The sequence below is a fragment of the Sciurus carolinensis genome, chromosome 10 (assembly GCF_902686445.1).
Source record: "Sciurus carolinensis chromosome 10, mSciCar1.2, whole genome shotgun sequence".
Lineage (NCBI taxonomy): Eukaryota > Metazoa > Chordata > Mammalia > Rodentia > Sciuridae > Sciurus > Sciurus carolinensis.
This window is the reverse complement of record NC_062222.1, coordinates 135937870-135962966: the sequence shown is the minus strand read 5'-3', so window position 1 is coordinate 135962966 and position 25097 is coordinate 135937870. Positions and strand designations below refer to the sequence as shown.

The following is a 25097-nucleotide window of genomic DNA, read 5'->3' as shown; positions in this document are numbered from 1 at the left end:
GCTTGTGGAGGACTGAGCCATCCAGTACAGGTGGACGGCGAGGACTGCCTAGCGCACAGCAGCACCACCCAGGTGTTAGGAGGCGGTTATTCCCTGTTAGCCTGGGGCTCGAGGGACAGCGGGCTTCAAATAAGCACTTGGGGTGTTAGAAAAATAACCTGCCCCAGGGTGCCCGGAGCTGAAAGCTGCAAGTAAGTTCCATCTCACGGAAAGAGGGGCGCGGGACGCACCAGTTAACTGATTTCCCGCTGTTTCTTTCCAACACTGGTTCTACCAAAGCCCTAGACATGGATGGAATCCTGTGGCCTCCCAGTGAGGGTCCTCAGAAGCCCCCTGAGCCCCCCGGAGTGTCCCCCACCTGTGGTCTGCATCTAGAAGGATGCACCTGGGGTGTTGTCGTGTGCATGGAGAACAAAGCTGAGACCCAAGTGCCCTGAGAAGGAGCTTGGTGGCCGTGGTCCTCACAGGGCGGCTTCTTGGGTAGGCAAGGCTGGCCGTGGCTGACCAGCCTGCTGCTTGGCCAGCCTGTGTTGAGTGAGTGGAGTCCCCCCCACGTCCCCACGTGGCAGGTGCTCAGGTTTTGGAAAGGTGTGCCCGTCTTCTGCAGTGTGGGCTGAGCAGGTTCAGCTCAGTGAAACCAAAGACAGCTGCCTGACCCACTGTCACCGACGTCACAGGCACCCCAGGGGCCAGCAGGAGGAGGCCCCGGCAGGAGACTGGGGTGTCGCAGAGTAGCTTCTGCCTCGCCCCAGCCTCCTGCTGGTGGGTCCGGGAGGCGTCAGGCAGGGGAAGATCCCTCTGCCTGTGGCTGGTGGAACCCATCCGATGGGTATGCGTGGACGCCCCCTGCGGCGGACCCCGGTGTGGGCGTGAACGGGAGCCATCCCTACAGTGCCCGGAGTGGCTCCCTCCGCTCACTCCCACCCCTGCCTGTCCCTCCTCAGCTCTACGAAGCCTTCACCTTCCTCAAGGGGCTGGGAGCTCTGACCTTGGTCCACGCGGAGAACGGGGACTTGATAGCTCAGGTGAGTGGCGCTGATTCCCTCCTTTCCTCTGCCTCATCCCCGTAGGAAGGGGTCCGTGAAAGGGGGTCGCGGCCTTGATTAGTGAAAGACCAAGGCAAGAACCACGTCGTCTCAGACCATCACCCACACTCTCCGTGGTGTGGCCTTAGCGGGCCAGGTTGCTTCTGAGACTCGGTGTTCTCACCTGTGCAACGGGGATGACATGCCGTCCTGTCACCTTAGAGGGTGTGCGTGGGGGCAGGTGAAGATCCAAACGAAACACCTGCACACCCAGGGTGCCGGGGCCTTACACACCTGGAGGTGCTGGGGCCTTACACACCTGGAGTGCTGGGGCCTTGCTCGCCTGGGTGTACTGGGGCCTTACACACCTGTGGTGTTGTGGCTTTGCTCACCTGGGGTGCCAGGGCCTTACACACCTGGAGTGCTGGGGCCTTGCTCGCCTGGGTGTACTGGGACCTTACACACCTGTGGTGTTGTGGCTTTGCTCACCTGGGGTGCCAGGGCCTTATACACCTGGAGTGCCGGGGCCTTGCACCTGGGGTGCCAGGGCCTTACACACCTGGAGTGCCAGGGCCTTACACACCTGGGGTGCAGGGCCTTACACACCTGGAGTGCCGGGGCATTACACACCTGGGGTGCAGGGCCTTACACACCTGGAGTGCCGGGGCCTTACACACCTGGAGTGCCAGGGCTTTACACACCTGGAGTGCCAGGGCCTTACACACCTGGGGTGCCGGAGCCTTACACCTGGGTGCCGGGGCCTTACACACCTGGAGTGCCAGGGCTTTACACACCTGGAGTGCCAGGGCTTTACACACCTGGAGTGCCAGGGCCTTACACACCTGGGGTGCAGGACCTTACACACCTGGAGTGCCGGGGCCTTACACACCTGGAGGTGCTGGGGCCTTACACACCTGGAGTGCTGGGGCCTTGCTCGCCTGGGTGTACTGGGACCTTACACACCTGTGGTGTTGTGGCTTTGCTCACCTGGGGTGCCAGGGCCTTATACACCTGGAGTGCCGGGGCCTTGCACCTGGGGTGCCAGGGCCTTACACACCTGGAGTGCCAGGGCCTTACACACCTGGGGTGCAGGGCCTTACACACCTGGAGTGCCGGGGCATTACACACCTGGGGTGCAGGGCCTTACACACCTGGAGTGCCGGGGCCTTACACACCTGGAGTGCCGGGGCCTTACACACCTGGAGTGCCAGGGCTTTACACACCTGGAGTGCCAGGGCCTTGCTTGCCTGGGGTGCCAGGGCCTTACACACCTGGAGTGCTGGGGCCTTACACACCTGGGGTGCTGGAACCTTGCACGTGGAAGCTGCCTTGCTCTTTATCTTGGGGGACGGGAGTGGGCACGGTGTTGGCGTGGAGCAGTGTTCCAGCCCTGCCTCCTGCATGTCCCCGTCGTGTGACCTGAGGTGACAGATGACCCCATGAGGACTCCTCCCGAAGCCCCCACCTCACGGAGCTGCTGTGAGGACGCAGCAAGCCCACAGGTGTGAGGTTCATCCTCTGGCGCGTGACAGGAGACTGGGCAAGGACTGGTCCCTCCTGCTGCGGGGTGAGCCTGCAGAGGAAGCACGGGACGGGAGTGGCCAGCAGCCAGGCTTTCCTCCAGCAGCTCTCATGGGAGGGGCCGAGGTGGCAGAGGGGCGGCCAGGGGGGTGGAAGGAGGGAGCAAGGTGGGGTGGGGTGGGCGGTGGTCCTCCTGGGGTCTGGCCTCTGGTTCCTGCTTCGCTGTCTATTCCAGGAGAGGAAACCAGGCTTCTTCCCCTGCTTCCTGCCCACTAGATTTGGGGGCTCTGACTGCCCTTCATTCTGGATGCTTTGTTTCCAGCGGGTCTGAACTGCCAGTGTTTAGCTAAAGTGATTCTCTCAGAAACCTGTGGGCCTCCTGCGAAGCTCACTGGGTGCACTCCCTTAGATGAAGGACACCCACAGAGATCTCCCAGAGACACCCTCTCCCCCTGGTGAGAGCCGAGGAACACATCCTTGAGCTCCCCAGAGCCCTTTGCTTGATTGACAGGATCTGTGGACACATTGACAATGTTAGGCTCTTCAAAGGATTTTTTTTTTTTTTTTTTGTGAGTGACTAGTGCTTGGAGGCACCACCCTTGTCTTTATGGATTCTTAACAAAGCTTGTAGGATCTCACTCTTGGAGTAGCAGGAGTCTCCTGTTGATCTGGCAACCTCCTGATTTGAGATTGGCTCAGAAGCCATTCCTTGATTTTGTATCTTTTGCCCTTTGGAGAGGCTGAGAATTTCCAAAACCGTCATGTCCTGGTTCCTTTCTGTTTGATCTGCTGTGTTTGGATCACGTGACGGTAGGTGTCTTTTGACATATTGTAGGTACGTGGAGTGCAGCCCGTTCCAGTTGGGATCCCATTCCTGTGGTTGCACATGATGCAGAGTTTTTGTACTTCAGGGTCACTCAGCCAGTGAGCCACACCCCGAATCCTTTTTTCTTTCTTGAGAGAGGGTCTCACTAAGTTGCTTAAGACCTTCCTAAGTTGCTGAGGCTGGCCTCAAACTTGCAATCCTCTGGCCTCAGCCTCCTGTGTCACTGGGATTATGGGCATCCAGCCTGGTTCTTTCTGATTTCACGGTTCTTCTCCCCATTAGTCTCTCTCATCTAACATTTTACTCTAAGCAGAGAGAAGAACCAGTCAGTACCTTCCACAGTAGCTGGGACACCTCCTGAGCTAAACCCCAGCTCGCCAGGCCTTCCCCGGGCTTCGGAAGACAGTGCTGCCAAGTCCCCTCTACTGTGCGGCAAGGCCCTTCCTTCAGTTGCCTCATTTCTTTTCAAGAGCTCTCAGGCAGTGTCCTCAAAGTCTGTATCTCTGGGAACAGTCTGTTCCAGGCAACCTACCATGCTCCTTGAAATTCTCCCGACCTCCTTTCCCTGGTTCCAAAGCCACTTGCACATGTTTAGGTAACTTTTATAGTAACACTCTGCTCTGGTGCCTAAATCCGTATGAGTTATCTGGCTGCAGAAAAACTTAGCCAGCACTCAGCTTGCATCTTAAATCAATAAACATTGACCTTATCCCCTTCCTGTGGGGCAGGAATGCAAGTGTGGCTGGGTCCTTGGCTCGGGCCTCTCCCAGGCTGAACCAAGGTGTCAGGCCAGGTGGGAGGCAGCTCCCGGCCCCACTGGGGCAGGACGAACTTCCAGCCTGGTGCAGAGGGTGGTGCTCAGGATTCAGTTCCTTGCAGACTCTCAGACTGCTGCCCCTGCTCTTGGCTGGCTGTGGGCCAGAGACCACCCTGGTTCCTTGCCACACAGGGCTACAGTGTGGCAGCTGGCTTTCTTCAGAATGAACAAAGGAAAGACAGGGCGGGAAAGCCAGAGACTGTAACCTAACCCTGGAAGTGACATGCATCCTTTGCCTCAGTCTGCTCGCTGAAGGCAAGGTGTGAAGTCCAGCCCCCGCTCCCAGGGAGGGATCCCCAGGCCCTGAAGCCAGGATACGCCATCCCCAGGCGCCATGTTGGAAGCTGCCCACTACACACATCTGAGTTTGCTCGATTTTAAATTTCATGAGAATGGGGTTAACCAGGTGGGCGGCAGGTACTCCTTCAGGTCTGCTACCTGTTGCTCACTGGTGGCTTTGTCGTGTGCAGTTACCTTCTGCTTCTTTATGAACAGACACATTTTATTTTTCAGTTGTGGGGTATTTGGACAGTTTCAAACTTGGGACTGTTATAAACGCCCAAAAGCATTCTTGAGCATTCTTTCGTTCACCGTGTTCATGTGGGTTAACCTATGCCTTAGAGTGGGGCTGCGGGCCCTAGGATTTGCAGGGATTTGGCTTCCGTGATTTTCCAGAACATCCCAGTTCCCACTCTCCCCCGGGTGTGAGGAGCCAGCTGGGCGCTCAGCCCTCAGTTCTAAGTCAGGGCTTCTTCCTGCTCCTCGTTCCTCTGCCAACTGAAGACAGCATTCTGCTCCAGGCCTTCTGTACATCCGCTCGCCAGCTTCTAGAATTTTCTGTGTTCTCTCGGCATCTTTTAATGTGTGTGTGATTCTCGCATATCTTTTTGTCACTTTAGCAGGGTTTCAGGAGGGAACAAAAATAACGCATGTGCTTAGCCCATTGAAATCTCTCCCTCCTCTTGCCCTGTTTCTCCCTCACCCCTTCCTCCCCACCCCCTCGCTTCTTTCCTCTCAACAAAAACAGTAACTGACATTTAAACTATTTAGTGTAGAGCTTTCTCTCTCTCTCAGAAAATTGTTTTGTAAACAGTTTCCAAAAATGCTCTGTAAACACCGTCTTTAGTAGCTGAAATTATTCCAGAGTTTGCTTCGATCCACCCCAGCCGTCAGACCTTGAAATCGTTTCCAGTTCATGTTCTCATAATCAACTGGGGCTTCATAACCGTAGATGCACAGTTGAGATTGTGAGTTCTTCGTGTTCAGTGGGTCCAGAGCTCGGGGCAGGGCTGCATCCAGGAGTGATGACCCAGAGACACTTGGCAGCCACACAGTAGGCATCTTGGCAGTATCGAAGAAGAAAAAAGAATTTTGTTTTTTAGTGAAATTAAAGTGTTCCTGGGGCCAGGAAACCTGTAACAAATGGGTTTGAATCTGGGCCGTCAGCTCAGGGAGGCATTAAGGTCACAGGAGAAATTCAAGGTGGTGTTTTCCTGCCAGAGAGAGCGACAGCCACCAGGGAGAGGAGCCTACGTGGACGTGAGGAGGCTGCTGCTCATTCAGTCTCACAGCGCTCGGGGGTCAATACAGGCACTTTGCAAGGCGACTCCCTCACCTCCGTACCTGTGATGTAAGCACTGTCAACTCCAGTGTGCGGAAGAGAAAACTGAAGCTCAGAGAGCACGGCCAGCTTGCCAGCAGTCAGAGGTGGTCAGCTTTGCAGCAGGACTTCCATTCAGAACTTACTGAGTTCAACATCCTTGTAATAACCAAAGTTCCATATTTCTTTCCAAAGGGCAGCCTGCAGGGAGACTCAGAGATTGGAAGGATGAACAGTGTTCTCTGAAGCTCATTTCTTATTAATCAATATGTCTCAATTGATTTTTTTTGTTGTTGTTGTTGCTGTAACAGAATAACCAAAGCTGGGAAATCTATAAAGAAAAGAGGTTTATTTTGGCTCATGTTCTGGAGTCCCAAGAGCATGGTGCCAGCGTCTGCTTGACTCTGAGGACAGCCACATACTCTCTGTGCATGGCAGAAAAGTGGGAAGGGAAGCAGGAGCATGTGGAAGGAGCACAGATGCGCGGGAGACCAAGGGGAGGTGCCAGCTTGTTTTATAAAAAGCCGCTCTCACAGTAACCACTCCAGGTCCCTGAAAACCACCCCGGACAAGTGTCGATCCCCAAGTGACCGGGTCACATTGCGAAGGCCCCAGCCCCTCAGCGCCGTCACGCTGGGGACCACCCTCAGCATGCATTCCGCCATACATTCTGCCCGCGTCCCCCTGGCACGTGAAACGGGTGCTGTCCCGGTGGCCCAGAGCCTTCGTTTGTTTCAACGTCAACTCAGAAGTCCAAAGCCCAGCCATCTGAGGCTCGAGGCGGACTCCTTCCCGCTGCCGCAAAGGCGAAACCAAGCCGTCCGCTTCCAAGATCCAGCGGTGGAACAGGCAAGTGTCACTACTCCTGTCCCCAAGGTAGAGGTGCTCCCAAGTGAGGAGTGACGGCTGCCCCAGACCCGGCAGGGAAGTTGTCGGATCGTAGCTGGAAGAGCGCCTTTCACTCCAGGGCCCCTCCGAGGCACTCGGGTCCCCACGGCCTTGCCGGGTCAGCCCTGTGGCTGCTCCTGGGGTTGGTCGGTGCCTGTGGCTTCTCAGGCACGCGTCACACCCTGCACTGGCACTTCTCTGCTGCGATCCTGGAGGCGAAGACCCTTCTCCCAAGGCTCCTAGGCGTTGCCCAGTGGGGAGCTCCGAGGGGCTCAGTCCCTGAGGTCGGTGTCCTCCTGGCCCTGCTGTGGTCCAGATGTCCTTTGAGGTCCACAGGAGCCGCCACGACGCTGCGGCTTTTCCATTCTGCCCGTCTGCAGAATCAGCACCCTCTGGAGCGGTGGTCCAAGCCACACTGGCCTGTGTGAGCCGCGGCTGGGGCGCAGGCTGCCCTGGCAGCTCACCCTGCCTGCCGCTGAGGGCCTGGCGTTCTGAGCCTGTGCCGCAGGGGCGAGCCGGGGCCCTCTCGGGATCCCTTCCGGCCCTGCCTCTCCCTGGTGCCCATCTCAGGAGCAGCGCTCGGCCGTTCTACGCCAGCCTGCTTTTTTGTGCTTCCTGTGACCTGGCTGGGATTATTCCAGATTTTTATGCTCTCTTTCCTTCTGAGTGATAAATTCAGTCTTTGAAGAACCTCTTTTCTTCTTAATCCCAGTTATGTGGTTTCTTCTTAATGTCAGCTTCTATATGTGGCTTAGAAATTTCTTCAATCAGAAATTCTCTTTTCTGGCTCATGGGTTCCCTCTTGGGTAGAGTCCTGGGTCATGACGCCATCATTATAGCAATGACCCCCTTCTTGGTACCGTTTTCCGTCTCAGCCATGTTCTGTTGCCCTAGCAAAATTCCTGAGGCTGGGTTTTGGAGGCAGGAACAGTGCCAGCAGCTGCCCAGCTTCTGTGGGCCACACGCTCCTCTGGACAGGGTGCAGGCCACGCTCTCCTCGGACAGGGTGGGAAGTGGAGGGGGACCAGGCCTGCAGCAGAAGTTCCTGTGCAAGAGAAACCGTGAGGGCCAGGCTTGCTGGGGAGCATCCATTCCTGGGAGGAGCACCACCCACACCCGCAAGAAGAGCATTGGTATCTCTTAGGGACCTAATCACCTCGAAGGCCTCAGTCCCTCTCCACACTACTACTTTGGGGACCAAGCCTCCACAGGAGTTTTTGGGGACAGACCATATTCACACCATAGCTCTCTGCTTCCTTCATCGATCCCAGGAAATTGAAATAAAGCAGATGTGGAGCCAGGTGTGCCTGGGTGGAGCCAGGCTGCAGGGCAGGGGCAGGCGGCCCGTGCAGAGTGGAGGGAGTGGGGATGAAGTGGGGAGGCCCAGGCTCACCCCTTTGGCTCCTGGGCCTCAGGCACTCCTGCCTCAGCCCTGTCCCTCCAGCGGGAGGGGCAGGAGCGACTTCTTCCAGCTCTGAGGTTCTGTGATCACTCACTCCTCTGTTTCTGTCACAGGAACAGAAGCGGATCCTAGAGATGGGCATCACCGGCCCCGAGGGCCACGCGCTGAGCAGACCTGAAGAGGTGAGACTGGCACCTCTCCAGCGTTGCTGCCGCTCACCTGACGGCCTGGCTGCGCCCAGCTGCACCCAGCTCCTCCGTTCCCCTCTGGGGAAGGCCACAGGCCACCAGCGGGGCCAGGAAGAGGCCCTACCTGTCCCAGGTCCAGGAGCTCCAGACAGACCCTGGGCACACTTCAGTGTCCAGACCAGATAAGAATCTGTGCCAAGGGCGACAGGGAGGTGGAGCCACGGGCCCCAAGCCTCGCACCTAGGAGATGACCACCCTGCCTGCCGCATTCCCAAACTGGAAATGGATTGTTTTCCCATGGTGGCTGTGTGTGTAGGGAGGGCCCAGACGGAAGGCTGGCAGGTGGGGCATGGAGGACGGACTCCTGAGGGTTGGAGTCGAGGGTGTTTTCCACGCCCCTAGGAAATCACTAACAAGTGTCCTGGACCTCCCTCCACCCCTGTCCTGGCCCTTCCGGACGCAGGGGACACACAGGAATAGTGCAGTGGGCATGAGCTCCGCATTCCTGGCCTGTGGGGACATCAGGACAGGACTGGAAACAGGGTTTATAAACTTTCATAGTGCTTGAATGTGGTTGACACATCAGGGCCTGTGACCAATGACTGCCCCAGAGAGCAGGGCGGGGACCCTCTCAGGTCTTGTCAGGCTCCAGCAGGGCCACGCTTGGAGCCACACCAGGCTAAACTAAAAGAAAAAGTATAGCCGGGCACATGGCGCATGCTAATAATCCTCCCCTGGGAGGCTGAGACAGCAGGATCAACTGGAGGCCAGCCTCAGAGACACCTCCTCTAGAAATTAAAAACATAGTAATAAGGAGGACTGAGGCAGCTCAGTGGCAGAGTACCCGAGTTCAATCCAAAGTACCACAAAAAGCCACCAACCAGTCCTTTTGTTAACTGACTCCCTGCGCGTCGGTGGGGCTGGGGTATGGAGATGGACAGAGCCGCAGGTGCCCCCTGGGTTTACTCAGGGCAGGAACAAGTGGGTGGTGGCCGACATGAATGCGCTTGGCACAGCGTCTGCATACCGTGGGCCGCTTCCTGTGCCTTTTGATTCCATCTTCTGCCTAGTCTCTCCCACTCGCGTGTAGAACACTCCCAAACACACCCAAGAGCCTGGGTCTGTCCCCCGACCCTCTAACCAAATTCATTTTGACTTCTTTTAAAAACATTTGCACTACTTTACTGCTTGATTTGGTAGCTTTCCTTTCCGATCACATTTAATTGAGGAAAGTCAGAGGACACTGGTTCAGAGAGCCCTGGGAATTTGGGGTGGGTGGTGGCTGCCCCCGGCCCTTCCCTCCCGTGACCCTTGTTTTTGCTGTCCCCAGCTGGAGGCTGAGGCTGTGTTCCGGGCCATCACCATTGCTGGCCGGATCAACTGCCCCGTGTATATCACCAAGGTCATGAGCAAGAGTGCGGCGGACATTATCACCCTGGCCAGGAAGAAGGGTATGCGGTGGCCGGGCCTCCTGAGGGGTGGCTGGGTGTCCAACAGGCTCCAGCTATTTCCAGGGCACAGACCTGCCAGGAGCCAGCAGCTGGGCCTCACAGCCCATTCAGGAAGAGGGGGACATGGGGGGCGGGGGCGGAAGGTTTTCTGGGCAGCTCGGCTGCTGCAGTCCCTGTGAAGCACTTGGCAGGTGCCGGGTGGTGGCCGGCAGAGTCCAGGTCCCTGTGCACAGCTGGCTGACTGTCCCACTCTCCCCTCCCCTCCTGCACCCTCCGCCTCTCCTGCAGGCGGTGTGCAGTGACCATGCTTGCTTGTGTCTGTCCCTCCCAAGGTCCTCTAGTTTTTGGGGAGCCCATTGCTGCCAGCCTGGGGACCGACGGCACCCACTACTGGAGCAAGAACTGGGCCAAAGCAGCGGCGTTTGTGACCTCCCCACCCCTGAGCCCAGACCCCACCACGCCTGACTACCTTACCTCCCTGCTGGCCTGGTGAGAGCCTTGGATGTGGGGAGGTGGCCGGGCCTTTGGGGACAGACTGGGTTAGATGCGGGGTGGAGCAGGCCTGGGACTCGGTGCTCTTCTGGAACGACGCTCATGTGGTTCGCGACAGGCCTTGGGGACCTAGCCTCTTGTGGCCAGTGACTCTCTGTTCCCACTGATTGACTGGCTCCTGCTGTTCAGCCCTTTGCAGGCCCACTGTGTTCCTGGCCTGTGACATGGTGGCAGCCCAGGGTTAGGGAGAGAGGCCCGGATGCAAGTCCTGACTCGCGGGCAGTTGGCTGTGTCACCCTGGGCTTGTTGCGTCCCTGTCTCCCTCGGTGACGCCTTGGCAACGTGGAGAAGATGCAGGGGCCGCGGCTCTAGAGCTGGTTCTGAGGCTCGTTCCAGGCCTGGAACTCGGAGCTCAGGAAGCAGCCGCTGTGCTCGCGAAGCTCCTGCAGTCGGGCGCGCACGCCACCCAGCCGCCACCTCAGGTCTGCCCCGCCTGCTGGCCGGCGCAAGGGAAGAGCACTCTGATGGCCGAGCCCGCAAGGCCACGTGCCAGGGATGCAGCTGCCCGGGAGTCAGGGTGACGCTCAGGACTGGTGGGGACGCGGAAGCCTGTGGGGCAGGCGGTTTGGGACCGGCCTCGGGAGAGCAGGATTTGCACGGTGTGCGAGACTGAGGCGGGCTTCTCGGGAGGCGGGACCGCACGTGCAGGCAGGCGGGTCCAGGGTGTGCCCTGTGGGCACCTCGCACCCTGGGCCCCGCAGAGGCCCTTGGCTTGCGCCTTGGCAAGGGCTTGCTCAGCCCCTGCCGCTCGGCCTCTGGATGGCAGCTGCCACCTCCTCACTCCGGGTAGAGTTCCCGTTTTCCCTGCAAAGCCGCTGCCTGCGGCTTTGCCAGCTTAGAAAGGCAGAGCCAGGGACCTGAGGACTTCCCAGCCGGCTGCCGGTGGCCCTCCTGGCCTCCTGAGAGGCCTGTGTGTCTCCACGCCCGCCTCCCGCATGCCGTCTGCTCTCAGCAGACCCCCAGGCGTTTCAGGTCCTGAATCGGACCAACCGCCCTCTCACCGCACTCCGGCCACTTCTCTCCAAGTGGGACCACGGGCGGAGTGTGATCTGGCCTCCCTCTCACTTACGTGGTCCTCACTGCAGACCAACCTCGCTGGCCTCCTTGACTCCCTCACGGGCAGGGCATGTCTGGGGCCCTTGCACTGCGCAGCCCTCTGTGCTCTTAGGCGGCCCGGGGCTCCTCTTCCCTGCCTACAGATCTTTGCTGGAAGGTTCCTTCCTGATGAGGCGTTTTCTGATCCTCCTGTTTAAAACGGCACTGGCACCCTGTCCCACTCCCCTCCCCTCTGCCTCCACACCCCTCTTGTCCCCGACCCCTGTTCTTCCAACAGGCCGCAGGCCCCATTCACTGCTGTCGATTGCCTGACTCCCTGGTCTCACTGGCTTGTCAGCCGAGGACTGCAGGGACCCTCCCTTCTCTGTGCCTAGATGGACCCCGTTGCCTTCCATCAGACCAAGCTGCTAGGGCATGCGCAGCGCCATTCTGCTGCAGAGCGTGTAGAGCTTTTAGAGGAACCTCCAGGCCTCTAGGCACTGCTGATGTGTCCTGGGCCTCTGAAGTGGAGGACAGCCTCAGCCTCCATTTCCAACCACAGAATAAGGGTCCCCCAACCACAGATTCAGACATCCAGATCAGGGCTCCAAATCATCAAAATGGTGTTTCCTTTCAAAGTTCTGGGGGACTAAAAGGCAAACCTGATGAACTGTGTCACCAAGGAACAGTATTTTGTTCTGTAAGCCCAGGCCACACTTTAACCAGTAGCCTCAGATGGAGAAGACAGAGGTCAGCATGGGTGAACCTCTGAGGGGCACAGAGCCACAAGGTTGGGGACATAAATGGGGCGTCGCTGACTCACAGGCTTGTTTTGGGTCCTCTGAGCTGGCTGACTTATGTGTTTATTCACTACTTATTAGTTGCCATAGGGTTTTCCTTACATTAATATAAAATTCACAACATCTATTGCATCCTTCATGGTCCTCCTCCCAGAGCCTCTGGGCTTTTAGGTCCCAGGGTCTCCATTGGTGACTGAAGTTGGGGTTTGCCCTTCAGAGTGATCCCAGGTCTGAACCCCACCTTCTTTTGTCCTTGCCAGCGGAGACCTGCAGGTCACAGGCAGCGGCCACTGTCCCTACAGCACTGCCCAGAAGGCGGTGGGCAAGGACAACTTCACCCTGATCCCCGAGGGCGTCAACGGCATAGAGGAGCGGATGACGGTTGTCTGGGACAAGGCAGTGGTAAGGTGTCCCCCACCTTTCCCCAGGAATATTCTAGAAGCACCCTGCCTGGCCCGGCAAGGCCCCATTCACTGTGCACGCCAGGCTCTTAACCTTCCTTACTGGAGGCCCGGCAGACGCACAGGAGAACTCAGGACCCGCGCTGGCGAGAATGTCCCGTAGAGCCCTCCGTGTTCGCAGGTGTCCCGTTGTCCTTGATGCGTTAAGGATGAGGAAGGTTTTGTCGTGATCCGCACTTTAGTTCCTTACGGGTGGCTCTGTCAGTTCCACGTGTGCACGCAGGTTCTGGGAGCTGGGGTGGCGAGTGGGTGGAGAGCTCTTGTTACAGAGGAAGCCCGGGTCACTCACTGTGAGCAGAGACCTGAAGTCCGAGGTCTTCTTCTCACTGAAACTTGGGCCCAGTGACACTGACAAACTGCCACAGGGCCCTTGGCAACATCACTCAGTTTTGCTCTGAGGCCAGGCCTGACCTCTCGGAGGCCGGCGCATTCTCAGCTGGGAGGAGAGCTCGGCCGACCGGCCGCAGGACCCTGTTGGCAGGTCCCATCTGCGCCTGCTGCCCTTCTCCCTGCTGTGTGGCTTCTCTCCTCATTGGGACTTTCCCTTTAGGCTACAGGCAAAATGGACGAGAACCAGTTTGTGGCTGTGACCAGCACCAACGCAGCCAAGATCTTCAACCTGTACCCAAGGAAAGGGCGGATTGCCGTGGGCTCTGATGCCGACGTGGTCATCTGGGACCCGGACAAGGTGAAGACCATAACAGCCAAGAGCCACAAGTCGGTAAGTCCTGGCCCCACCACGCCTCGGCTGCCTGAACGGTCTGTGCTCACAATCGCACTGGAAGCCTCCGGTTAAAATGATTTGTGAACTTTCCAAGTCTGGCATGACTCCGCACTCAGGTTTCTCCTTCAGTTGGCGACATGGAGAGGGCTGTGAGCAGGGGCTCCCAAGTCTCAGGCGTGTCCTCCCCACAGCTCCTGTCCGCAGGCGTGTGCATTCCTAGCCACCCCACTCTGCTGCTCCTGATTCCAGGTAGTGAGCCACCGGGCTCAGAGAGGGGAAGTAATAGGCCCATGATCCTCTCTCCAATTTCACTGTCAAGCTGGGAAGGATCCGATCTGGTCCATCAGTGACCTCCCACTTAGCTTTGTGGCTGATTGCCACAGCGGGCAGGGGAGGGTTGGCCCTAAGGTGCACCACATCTGGGCACGGCCGAGGGGCACACCGTTCCGTGTTCCGTGTGCACCCAAGCCCGTGGTTTGGGTTGTCTCTGCTTTGCATCTTATGTGGCCTGGATTTCTCAGGGTGCAGAGATGGCATAGGGTGCTGCCTCCAGCACTCACTCTGCAGGACCGGCCGTGGTCACACACAGAAGAATGGCACAAGAGCCATATCCTGGTCCCTGCTCACTGAGGTCTGTTCAAGAAACAAGCCCGAAGCAGAGCTGTGCAGTGTTGGTCTGCTGTGGGAGTCCTCCCTGTCCCCGGGCCACTCTCTGGTGAGGGTCGAGGCACCACATCAGCACAAGGAAGACTCCTATGGAAGTCACTGGAGCCACTTGCAGCAGCTCATGGCTGTGGCCCACAGGTGCCTGCTCAGCTACCAGAGGCATCCCACGGGAAGCAGAGGTTTTGGTGGTTGATCGTGGTCTTGTCCAGCTCACCAATCCAGGGTCATTCTGAAGAGAAGCAGTGCTTCTGGTAATACCACGGAGCTTCACCCTCCAGCTCCCTGGATCAGAGTCAGGAGGAAATAAGGCTGAGTGAGGTCATCCTCACCGGAAGAAGCGTGTGCTGTTGTGCACACTCATGGTCCTGCGGGGCATGCAGCCGGACCTTCAGTTATTAGGCAAGCTGTGCACACTGTGGAGAGGCTGTAGGAGAATGTTCCAGGTCTGGTAGGCAAGAGGGTGCGCCCTCCACCCCCTCCTCCACCTGGCTGCTGGATTGCTGCTTACTGCTCAGGGTGGTCCTGACCCCGAGGGGAGGAACGTCCAAGCCAGCTCCCCAAGGCCACAGGAGGACCGGAGGGGAGTGCACCTGGCTGAGCTCAGGAAGGCCTTGGGTTCGCTGCGAGTTCACTGCCCTTCAGTGCTCGGTGACCCAGCCAAATGCGATTTTGCAGTTGGTCTGTGCTTTGTGTTCTCCATGCATCGTCTCATTAATGCTCACGGTCCTCTTCCAGGTTAGGTACGTTGTTATTAATCAGCAACGGCAGGGACAGCCAGGGCAAGCACGGCAGATTTTACCGCTGCCATGATAAGCACCACAACCTGGCTGGCGTACACGACAGAACTGTCTTCTCTCGGTTCTGGGGACTGGAGGAGCGTCAGTTGTTGGCGGGCTGTGTGTCTCCGAGGCCCCGGGCGGAGCCGCTCCCTGCTCCTGAGCTTCTGGCCTGCCCAGCCGTCCTCCTGGGCTTTGGGGTGTCCTCACTTCTCCTGCCTCTGTCCCCACAAGGCTTCTCCTTCCATGAGCACCAGCCTTTGGATTCAGGGCCCGCCCTACTGCAAACGAGGCCACATCCCAGTTCAACTCACAGCCCTAAGGCATGCACCCGGGGTTCCCCATCTGGGAAGTCATTGTTCAGAGCAGGAAACTCGGGGACGCATCTCCTCTTGGTGCCAGGGCAGACCTGAACTCCTGTAGCAAGGAGGACAGTGCAGGGTCCCAGGGGCAGTTTGGCCGAAGGGTTTTGTGTCCCCTTCTGTGAGGCAAGGGTACTCAGGCACTGCAGGAAGGTCACGCGTCTCAGACCTGGGTTGAGAGGTTTTAAGAAACGTGCTACTCTTACCAACTAAAAAGAGTTCACTTCTTAAAAACTGAAGGGATTAACTTTCTACAGTATTCTCTGTAAAAAGAAGGTAACTTCTATTTTTCATATCTTGGTAGAAACTGTGGTTGCTTCCGAGTGCACGGCACAGGGTCACGGGCGCAGTACGCCCGTGGGTGGCACGGGTCTGGAGACCCTGACAGTGGAGATGCTCTGCATTCAGCATGTGCAGAAGGTTCTCCATCATCTCTAATTCCAGAATGTTTTCTTCACCCCAAAAGAAACCCTGCACCCCTTAGCAGTGGCTCCCGTTCTGCCCGCTCCCCGCCCCCAGCCACCACCCACCAATCCGCATGGATCTTCTCATTCTGGACACTACATACATGGAGTTGTGCCCATGTGACCCACTGCCACCGACTGCTCTCGCTTGGCACGTTCAGTGGCTCCCCAGCCGAGGCTCGGATCGGTGCTTGGTTCCCGCGGCTCGTCTGGCCGCTCCACACTCTGCTGTTAGCATCCATCAGCAGACAGTGCCCTTGAAAGGGTATAAGAGACACAGCCCAGCAGTCACCCCAAGGTGGGCCCCAGGGGACTGGGGCTCTCGGAGGGGGGAGGCAGGCTTTTTATCATGGTCCTTGATATATCTGACTTTTAAAAGTTGTTCATAGTCTTCCTTTAAGAAAGGAAGAAACAGGTGGAATTCTGTGCAGCTGTGAACATAGAATGTGATGTTTGTGAGTAACATGCCGAAGCCCCTGAGAACCCCCCCGAACACCCTGTGGCAAGTGGCCGTCACCTAGTACAGAGGCGCTGTCCCTTTAGTACCTCTGCAGTCACCAATCACTGCCCAGCAGGCCACTTCAGGAGACTCAGTGGAATGCAAACGCGTGGTGTGTCTCTCCTGGGGGCAGCTCATCCCAGGATGCCACCTGGGACGTGTGTCCAGCTGTGTCCAGGTGCCACCGTGGCCTGGAACACCCCATGTGTGCACTGCACAGTCCTCAAAAACTACAGGAGAATCTGTCGACTGATTATGAATCAATATGAAGAATCGGGGCTGGGGAGATAGCTCAGTCGGTAGAGTGCTTGCCTTGTAAGCATAAGGCCCTGGGTTCGATCCCCAGCACCCAAAAAAAAAAAAAATAAATAAAATAAAATAAAAAAAATATGAAGAATCAATAACTTCTCTTAGAAATAATTAAAAACCACCTTGGAAACCAACAGTAGCAGCAATAAAACTGAAGACTTGTGTAAATGCCAGGACTTGGATACCGAGAAGATTCCACATTGCGGGCTTGTCAGTTTTTCTAACGAAGCCTGTAAATTTGAAGTAATCCCATCAGAAATGTCAACGGGTTATTTTTTCTTGATGGTAGATGTTAGAATAATCAAAATATTCCTGGACAAAGGGAGCATTGAGGAGGGGCTGTCAGTCATCTCAGTTATAAAAACATGTTACAAAACTACAGTGATCCGAACAGCATGGGATTGGTGAGACAGAAGAGAGAGCCGAGAAGTAGACCAACCACAGATGAGAATTTGGTTTCAATAGAGGAGGCACTTAAAATTAGTTAGGAAAAGGTAGTTCTCGACAATTCTGTTAGAACACTGGTCGGAAGGCTTGACCTCTGCCCCACTCTTTATTACATAAAATAAAGTAAAAGAAAAGAAAAAAAAAAACCCAAAACATCAAATATTGAATGAAACTGGAAGGAATGAGAATAAAGCATACCTTTGTAAAAATGATCATTTTGAAGAGGAAGCAAGATACCAAACTTAGAAATTGTAAAGGAAAAGATTGGTCTGTTTGACCACTGACAATATAAAAGTGAAACAAAACAACCAAAAGAGCTTACTTCCTCTGAGAACAGAAGACAGTGGGCCAGTGGGGCGGTTTTTGCCGCACACATACTGCAGGAGAAATTCTTTACCGTCTAGTGTGTACGTAGAAATCAGTAGGAAAATACCAAGACCCTGGTCCACGGAGCAGCGTGAAAGACGCCATGACCTAGGAAGAGATGTAGGAGTGGCGTCTGTTGGTCTTCAAAGACCTGGCGTCACTGGCCTGCAGCACTGAGACGTCCAGGGACCACGGTCCAGGAGCCCCCGCGCACAGGCACTGTGATGGGAGCGGTCGGGCTGGGAGACGGGCGGGCGGGCGGTGGGGGCCGTGGGAGGGAACCTCAGGCCGCCTGTTTTGAGGGCCCATCCACCAGGGGCGAAGACCCGCTTTCCCTCACCCGAGCTCCACATCTGGAGCCGGGCTGGCGGCTCCAGTAAAGGACACGCATGTCCTTTACTGTTGCTTTAGCACAGGTACAGAAATGGCATGGTCCCTCCCTGGGACCTGGGGGTGCGTCCACGTGGGGTCGCAGTGCGGGAAAAGCACTTCAGACCACGCCCTGGGCGGACGTGGCACGGTCTCTGGGCCAGGGAGGGACATCAAGGTGCGGGGTCCGTGGGGCCCGGCCCGTGCGCCAGGTGTTGGCCACAGGAAGTGCCTGGGCCCGCGGCAGCTCTCCGAGGTGCTCGCCTCTGGAGCGTGAGAGACGCTGTAGTTGAATTCCCTGCATTCGCTCTTTTCAGCCACGTACCTGACCTACTTAAAATAATAGAGGACAGCCGTTGGCTCCGGGCAGTCACGCGGCAGGAGTGGGGACAGGAGCGGGCGCTCTAAAGAAAGCGTTCTCTGGTCTTTGAGCCCAACAAGGACAGGAGCACGTCTACCCGGCACTGGTGGGGAGTGCCAGCTGTCCCTTCCGTGGTCCTGGACTGACCCCTTTGGAGAGTGGTTAGGTGATATGCAGCAGGGGCTTTAAGTAAACCTAAGCCTGAGTCCTTCCACCGCGTAGGTCACATTTTAGAAAGCTACCCTACAAACGTGATTTAAGACAAACGCCCCCTGTAGTTGGAGCTGCCCCACCTCTTCCCAGGCCACTGGTCCCCTTCAGCACGCCCTAGGACAACAGGACTGAGGGCACAGGGCCACCAGCAACCTCGGTGCCCTGGGACGCCGTGTGGCGTGGGTGGCACTGTGCCCAGTCCTGACGACAGGAGGTGCTGGGCATGAGGTCAGCTACTTGGCTGTTCCCTGGCGTGGTTCGTGCGGAGAAAACCCCGAGCCACGGCGGGTGCAGCGCTGCTCTTGGCACGCAGGCCGTGGAGTACAACATCTTCGAGGGCATGGAGTGCCACGGCTCGCCGCTGGTGGTCATCAGCCAGGGCAAGGTCGTCTTCGAGGACGGAAGCATCCTGGTCAACAAGGGCGTGGGCCGCTTCATCCCGCGGAAACCTTTCCCCGAGTTCCTCTACCAGCGCGTCCGAACCAGGAGTAAGGTGAGCGGGTTGGGGGCGCTCGGCCTTGGGTCAGAGTGACACCTTCCTGGGGAGTCGGGTCTGTCACGGCGCAGTGGACGGACGTCACAGCCAACTGCCTCCCCGTCTGCTCCCGTCGGCGGCTCTCGTCCCAGGACAGCGGCGGGCTCCCGACGAGGCCGTGCAGACTGTAGAGGGTGCTCGCTGTGGGCGCGGGAGGGCCAGGGGAAGGCCACTCCCCAGCCGAGCTGGGCTCTGTCCCGCATCCTCTCGGGAGCCTCAGTTCTCGGGCCAGAACCCTGGTGCCCACAGCTGTGAAGGACTCGCCAGCCACACAGCGCGCAGGCCTCAGGCCAAGGCCGTCTGCTGGGGATATAGCCCCAGCGTCCTCCAGCTCTGGCTGGCTTCCCACCTGCCGGCCCCGTCCTCCCATCCTTGCAGGCAGGCTTTGCGTCTGCCTTTCCTTCTTTTCTGAAGACCCTCAGCCCTGGTTTGGGAGGGCCTGGCACAGGCACCGGGCGGCTCTGCCCCGTCCCTGCAGCTCAGAGCAGGAAGCTCCTCACAGCTGAGATGAACCCCTCTGTGTCTTGCCTGCCACTCTCCCATCACCGTGGCAACCTGCTTCCCACTCCAGCCAGCAGATGTGTGCCAGAGGGCCTGCTGTGTGTGTGTGTGCGTGTGCACTGTGCACGTGTGCACACTTACCCGGGTGTGTCGTGTGCACGTGCTAGAGCGGGTGCGGGCAGTGTTGGGGCGTGTGCATGTGCGGGCGCCCCTCCCCGTGGTCTTCGCCAGCGGCATCACCTGCTGTTCCAGACAGAGCAGTCCAGACCCCTCCCAGACCCCAGCACCCAGGGCTGCTCCCCGTCCATCTGCTGGCCCTCTGCCTCTCCCGTGAGGGGCAGCGCCAGTCAAGAGACACCGAAGTGCACAGATGCTGCCATCAGGGGGAGACAGGCATGGGCAGCAGCGAGGCAGATCCGAGAAGTGCCGGGATCTGGCCAGGAGCTGAGTGGGGACCCGGGGGATCCGGTGACTGGCTGGGACAGCAACGCCCTGGGCTGGCTTCATCCCTTCTGAACCTGAGGCCCATGTGAACAGTCTGCTTCTCCAAGAGCAGAGGTCTGCCCTCAAATCCCGAGTCCTGTTTGCAGGAGGAGGGCCTGGTCCCTCTGCTCAGGGGTTGCCCTCCCGCGTGCCCGGGGCAGAGGCCAGGGCAGGCAGGGAAAGGCCTGCACAGAGCCTGCTTCCGGCCAACCTGAGCTTGGAGGTGGGTGGAGGGGGCTGGCCCAAGAAGCAGGAGGCCCAGGTGGCCATGGGTAGGGCTGCGTGACAGCGAGTGTTGTCAGCTGGCGCCTGAGAGCTGGGGCTAAAATGAGCCGGGAGGGCTGGGGTCAGGACTCTGTCACCTGCTGTCACTGACCCCTGGTGGCCCTGCACATGTCCCTGGACATGTTCTCTCTGAGGCTTGGAACACTTGCCCAGTCCCCTTGCCAGCTCCAAGGTCCTCTGCAGGCCCACAGCTCCTATTTAGAGTGTGGCTCAGCCTCTCTGCTGCAGGATTCCCTCTTCAGGGCAGCCTGAGCCCTGGGCCTGGGCCCGCGTCCTATCCCTGTCCTCTCAAGGGCTGTGCAGGCCCAGCCATGCCCTGAGCCCCGCTGCCCACAGGCCCTGCCCATCTGCTACCCCTCTCCTTCCTTTCTGTGGAATCATGTCCCAAACAGACTCTCTGGCCCTAAGTCCTTGTCTCACTGTGGACTTCTGCTAGGACAGAGGAATACTGACCCTTGGGTATGGCCAGTGTGGGATTCAGGGCCCTGGGGGAAGTGGGGTAGCCTCAGTGAGAGTGCCTTCCTGTTGGAAGGGTCTTGGGTCCTCCTGCGTGAAGCTTGTGCACATCTCTGTGTATTCATGCACGTAGATCTGTGAGTGTGTGTATGCGTGTTTGTATAAATAGGTGTGTATAGTGTGTACATGTGTGCATACGTGTATATATATGTACATTTGTGTGTATTATGCATGTGTATGAATATGTGTTACTCTGAGTATATCCATGTTCAGGTGCATGCGGGTGTGTGTCTTGTGTGTGCACTAGTGTGATTGTGTTTACGTGTGCTCAGTGGGGCTCAGGTGAGTGTATGCGTGTGTGCATGAGGAGCTCAGATTCCTGTCTTATGGCAGGACTCAGCCTCTGTGCCAAAGGCACAGGCGTGTCAGGCACACAGTGTGGTCACCCTCCTCCCTCCATCTAGGTTTCTGCACTGCAAGGGGTTTCCAGGGGCATGTACGACGGTCCCGTGTACGAGGTGCCAGCTACACCCAAATATGCAACTCCCGCTCCTTCCGCCAAATCCTCGCCTTCCAAACACCAGCCACCACCCATCAGGAACCTCCACCAGTCCAACTTCAGCTTGTCAGGTAGGGACCCACCCAGGCTCTCCAGGCCCTTCCTACTGCACCTGCGGGAAGGGACCTGTGCCTCGGGCAGGTGACGGTAAGCAGAGCAGGGCTGGGGCGCCCTTCCCTGTTGTCCTGTGCAGGCAGCGTGGGCAGGGAGGTCACAAAGCACAGGGGTCCTTGGGGCAGCATGTTGGTTCCTGACCTTGGTTTTTGAAATCCTTGGGGACGTCTGTACACAGGTACCTGTGAGTTAAATGAGGTTCAGGGCTGAGCAGGGCAGTCCATGGTGGGGAGGAAGCAGGTCTGTCTTGTGTGATTTCCCAGTCGCTTGTGTGATCCATGATCTTTTCCTTATTTAGAGAAGAAACCCAGGCCTCAGAAAACTTGTCAAAATACCAGGACTCAGTGCTCAAAAAGCAAAACTCAGGCATTTTCTTAAGACACACCCCCCAAGCATGTGCCTGCAGTTTCATGAGCAGACCACGTGAGGGCGCTCTTGTCACACTGGAGCGATGGAGTGGAATTTTGTCCACAGCCTGTGGAGGTGTCCGGGTGCCTGCTGTGTGGGGTGGTAGGAGCGCCAGGGGGGTGATAAATGGACAGCCTCAGTCTAGCTCTGGAGCCAGCACACTCTGTTAAAGGGCCAGATAGTAAATATTTCAGACTTTGTGAGTCACAGGGAAAAATCCAGTGGTCACATCAAATAGCCATTAAAAATGCAATTGTTTATTTAAAATGTGAAAACACTCATGAGCTATATAAACACAGGCCCTGGGCCAGGCATGGTGGCACATGCCAGTAATCATGAGACCCTGTCTCAACATAAAATGCAAAGGGCTGGGCTATAGCTCCATGGTAGAGTGCTTGCCTAGTACGTGAGAGCCCTGAGTTCCATACTGAAAAAAAAAAAAGCAACAAAGGTAATGGGCCGAGTATGGTTCATGGGGCACAGTGTGCACCTCCTGGCAGAAAAGGCGATCAGCCTGGCAGCACGTGGGAGGGCAGAGGGAGGAAGTTAGCAGTTCACACTGGGGACAGAGCCTCCTGCCCGGAGCGGGTCTCCTTGATGAGGCAGTTGTGCCCGGGCCGTCTCCTCCCTCCAGGCTCTCGGGGAGGCCTGCCTGCCCCCGAGCTCCTGTGTTTAGAGATAACCACTGTCGCACAGCACGGACCCCAAACGCCTCTCCAGTGTCTTGCTGGATACTTGACCAACAATGCAGGGACTGTTTTAAGGCTGGGAAGAACCACTGGGGACAACACAACCTCTCAAGGACTTTGCAGACTGGACCTCTGTTCTCAAGTGAGACGAGACATTGCACAACTGCAGTTAGACATGCATAGGAAGTTCCCTTCAGATAAGGGTAACAAAGAAACTGAAGGGCTGCGGGAAGGGTGCACACGCCCTCTCCTCCCTGCTGTGCTCTGGGTCCTCTCTGAAGCCCCAGCGCTGCCTCGGCCAGCTGCCTGGCAGTTTGACGAATGATTTCATTTGGCATCAAGTGCAGAGGTGTTTGCAGCACCAGGAGCACCTTCACAGAGTGCTCCCATCTCTGCAGGGCATCATGCTACACAGACGTAGCGCTGTTCGTTAGTGGCCTTCGTCCAGTGTTTTCAGAGCCCGGACACCTAACCCGCGAGGCACAGGTGGTTATGAGGAGGAACGGTGTTCCGTGCTGATCCTGACTCCTGAGCCTTGAGCAGATTCCTGAGTTACCAGGAAGACGAGCGTCCACCAGTGGAACTGTGGGAGGGTTTAAAGCAGCCCTCCAAGCTGACTCTGGTGACTTACACAGACCGGCCACAGCATGTCCGAGTCAGGCGGGGCCTCCGCCAGGCTGCTGATTTAGTTCTCAGAAAAGGAAATGGGGCCCGGGTGGGGGAGGGGGTGACTTGCTTCAAATCAGCCAGGATCAGAGCACAATCTGGATTAAAACCTGAGTCTCCAGCTGGAGCTCAGCTCGCTCCCCAGCACCCGCACCTCAGTGACCCCTCTGCGCTGTTCTCTCAGGCATAAATATGTATCAAGCGCCAGGAACTGGGCTTCCTGCTGGAATTTTAAGTCTCTGTTTAACTGAAAGAGAATGCATAATATTAGAAGTTGGCTTTGAAAATGTCAAACAAAATACCGCTCCCCACGTGCAGATTTGCCCCTTACAAATGAAGGGGTAAGTCCGGCTCTGAGTAATTAACACACTTAGGCCCATGCCCACACACACTTATGTAGCTGCACCCCTCACACACGCCATCCATGGAACACTTTTGGAGCAGGGGACACCATGCACAGGGGGAGGGGCTTTGGAGACAAACCAGCTTGGCCCTGAATCCTGCCTGGCTTCCCTGCCCACTAGCTCGGCCCCAAGATGCACCTTGAGCCTCGATTCCTCCTCTACAAAGGGACAAAACACACCCTTGGCTCTATTGTCATGTGCTCCAAAACAGTAACATTTGCTAAAGCGCTGAGCCTGTGCCTGCACACAGTAGGCACTCAGTAAGTGTTTGCTCACCTGTCTCAAAAATGTCAGATTCTCCTGGGAAAGCCAGAAGAGAAGGAGCATGGGGTGGACAGGGCTGTAGGAGGGTGGCCCAGGGACCCCGAGGGTGGAGGAGAGAGCAGTCCACTCGGGGCTCAGGGAGGCTGTCCAGAGGTGACCCTGGACATCTCAAGACAGGACACAGCGCGCCCCAGGTAGGGACATGGCAGGACTCTCAGCCTGCAGAATCAGCAGGTCGAGCTGGCGCTGGCAGGTCTCATCCAGAAACGGTGTCTCTTTGTCCCTTCCAGGTGCCCAGATAGATGACAACAACCCCAGGCGTACGGGCCATCGCATCGTGGCGCCCCCCGGCGGCCGCTCCAACATCACCAGCCTGGGCTGACGCGCAGGCGCAGAGGCGCCGAGTGCCGAGTGCCGGCTTGGGAGTGGCGCCGCTCCTCCCGCCCCTGTTTTCGGAGCCCACGGTTTCAGTTGGTGCTGATGCGGGGGAGGCCGAATGAGGCTCTTCCCTTTCTTGTTTAGGAAGAAGTGGTCCCAGTGTGGTGTGTTTGCTTGGAAATGTTTGCCCACAGAAGCGTGTCACTCCGAGCCACCTCAGCATGGTGTTTTCATCCTCCCTCCCTCGTGAACCGCAGGTGTAGCCTCGTGTCGTCCGTCCCCTCCACTTCCGACGGCCGGCGGCCGGCGCGCTCCGCGGCGGTTCCTTCACGCCCTGTAGCAGTTCTAGGATGTCCATGCATGTTACCGAGTTCCTGCCCGAGCCCGCGGGCGTCGCCAGCGCCAGGACTGTCGCGGTCCCATGACTGCTGAAGTGAAGCTGTGCCCTCCCGCCCCGCCCGAGCCCGCCGCCCAGGCCCTCGGCCCTCAGGGGAGCCGTCCACCTGGTCACGGGAAACACCCTCCACGTCCTGCGTCGGAACCCCGTCCTGTGGCGCCTGCGACTCACCACCGTGTCCTTCTGGTCTGCGTGCGTTCTCCAGCCAGGCTCGCGCTCTGAAAGGGGCCTGCGTCCCACGGGGCCAGTGATGGTGCGCTGACGGCTGCCCGGGTGGCCTGTGGCCTGCGGCCTGGGTCTCAGGAGGTCGACGGGGCCGTCAGATTTTTAAAGTTTTGTACAGTTTTCCTTTGTAATCACCCCCATTTTTACTTACTAACTAACTGATCGTGGCTCTTATTTCTGAATTCAAAGCTTGTGAAAAATAAAATAAACTGCCCACCAACGTGCTTGCGTGTTTGCTCGGGTTTGATGAAAGCCTTGGCTCCCAGCCCTGTGATAACCGACAGTGGGCATGGCTTCCAGAGGATGCAGGAGGGAGGAGAGTGAGCTCAGGCTTGTCCAGATGGAGACCTGGATGGGAAGACCCGGAGGAGGCCAGTGGGTGGGCTCTTGCCTCATTCCCATGAAACACACACACACGTTCTAAGGAGAAGTAAAAACTTAGGCAAAGCTTGGCTCCCCTAGCTATAAGTAAATGAAGACCATGATGACAGTGACGATGACCACAATGACACAGGCCAACAGCTATATTGCCCTTGCCGTCAGGCAGGCTCTCTATGCGGTAGTGACTATTATTTTCCCCTGTATTCGTCTGTTTTCATTATTGTAATAAA

The 25097-nt window shown here is 57.3% G+C and overlaps 1 protein-coding gene across 2 annotated transcripts in view; it reads left to right on the top strand.

Moving 5' to 3' along the window:
* The window catches only part of Crmp1 (collapsin response mediator protein 1), a 62226-nt gene extending 37435 nt beyond the window's left edge, over positions 1–24791 (top strand). The window contains exons 6-14 of one of the 2 annotated variants that reach the window (XM_047566599.1): positions 945–1025; positions 8193–8261; positions 9598–9718; positions 10051–10207; positions 12366–12507; positions 13117–13287; positions 18436–18615; positions 20847–21012; positions 23777–24791. In XM_047566599.1, the coding sequence (XP_047422555.1) occupies positions 945–1025; positions 8193–8261; positions 9598–9718; positions 10051–10207; positions 12366–12507; positions 13117–13287; positions 18436–18615; positions 20847–21012; positions 23777–23868 (1179 nt within the window). In that variant the 3' untranslated portion in view covers positions 23869–24791. The remainder of the gene's footprint in view (positions 1–944; positions 1026–8192; positions 8262–9597; positions 9719–10050; positions 10208–12365; positions 12508–13116; positions 13288–18435; positions 18616–20846; positions 21013–23776) is intronic. The other variant, XM_047566600.1, reaches the window with a different exon arrangement.
* Positions 24792–25097: the final 306 nt, after the last annotated feature.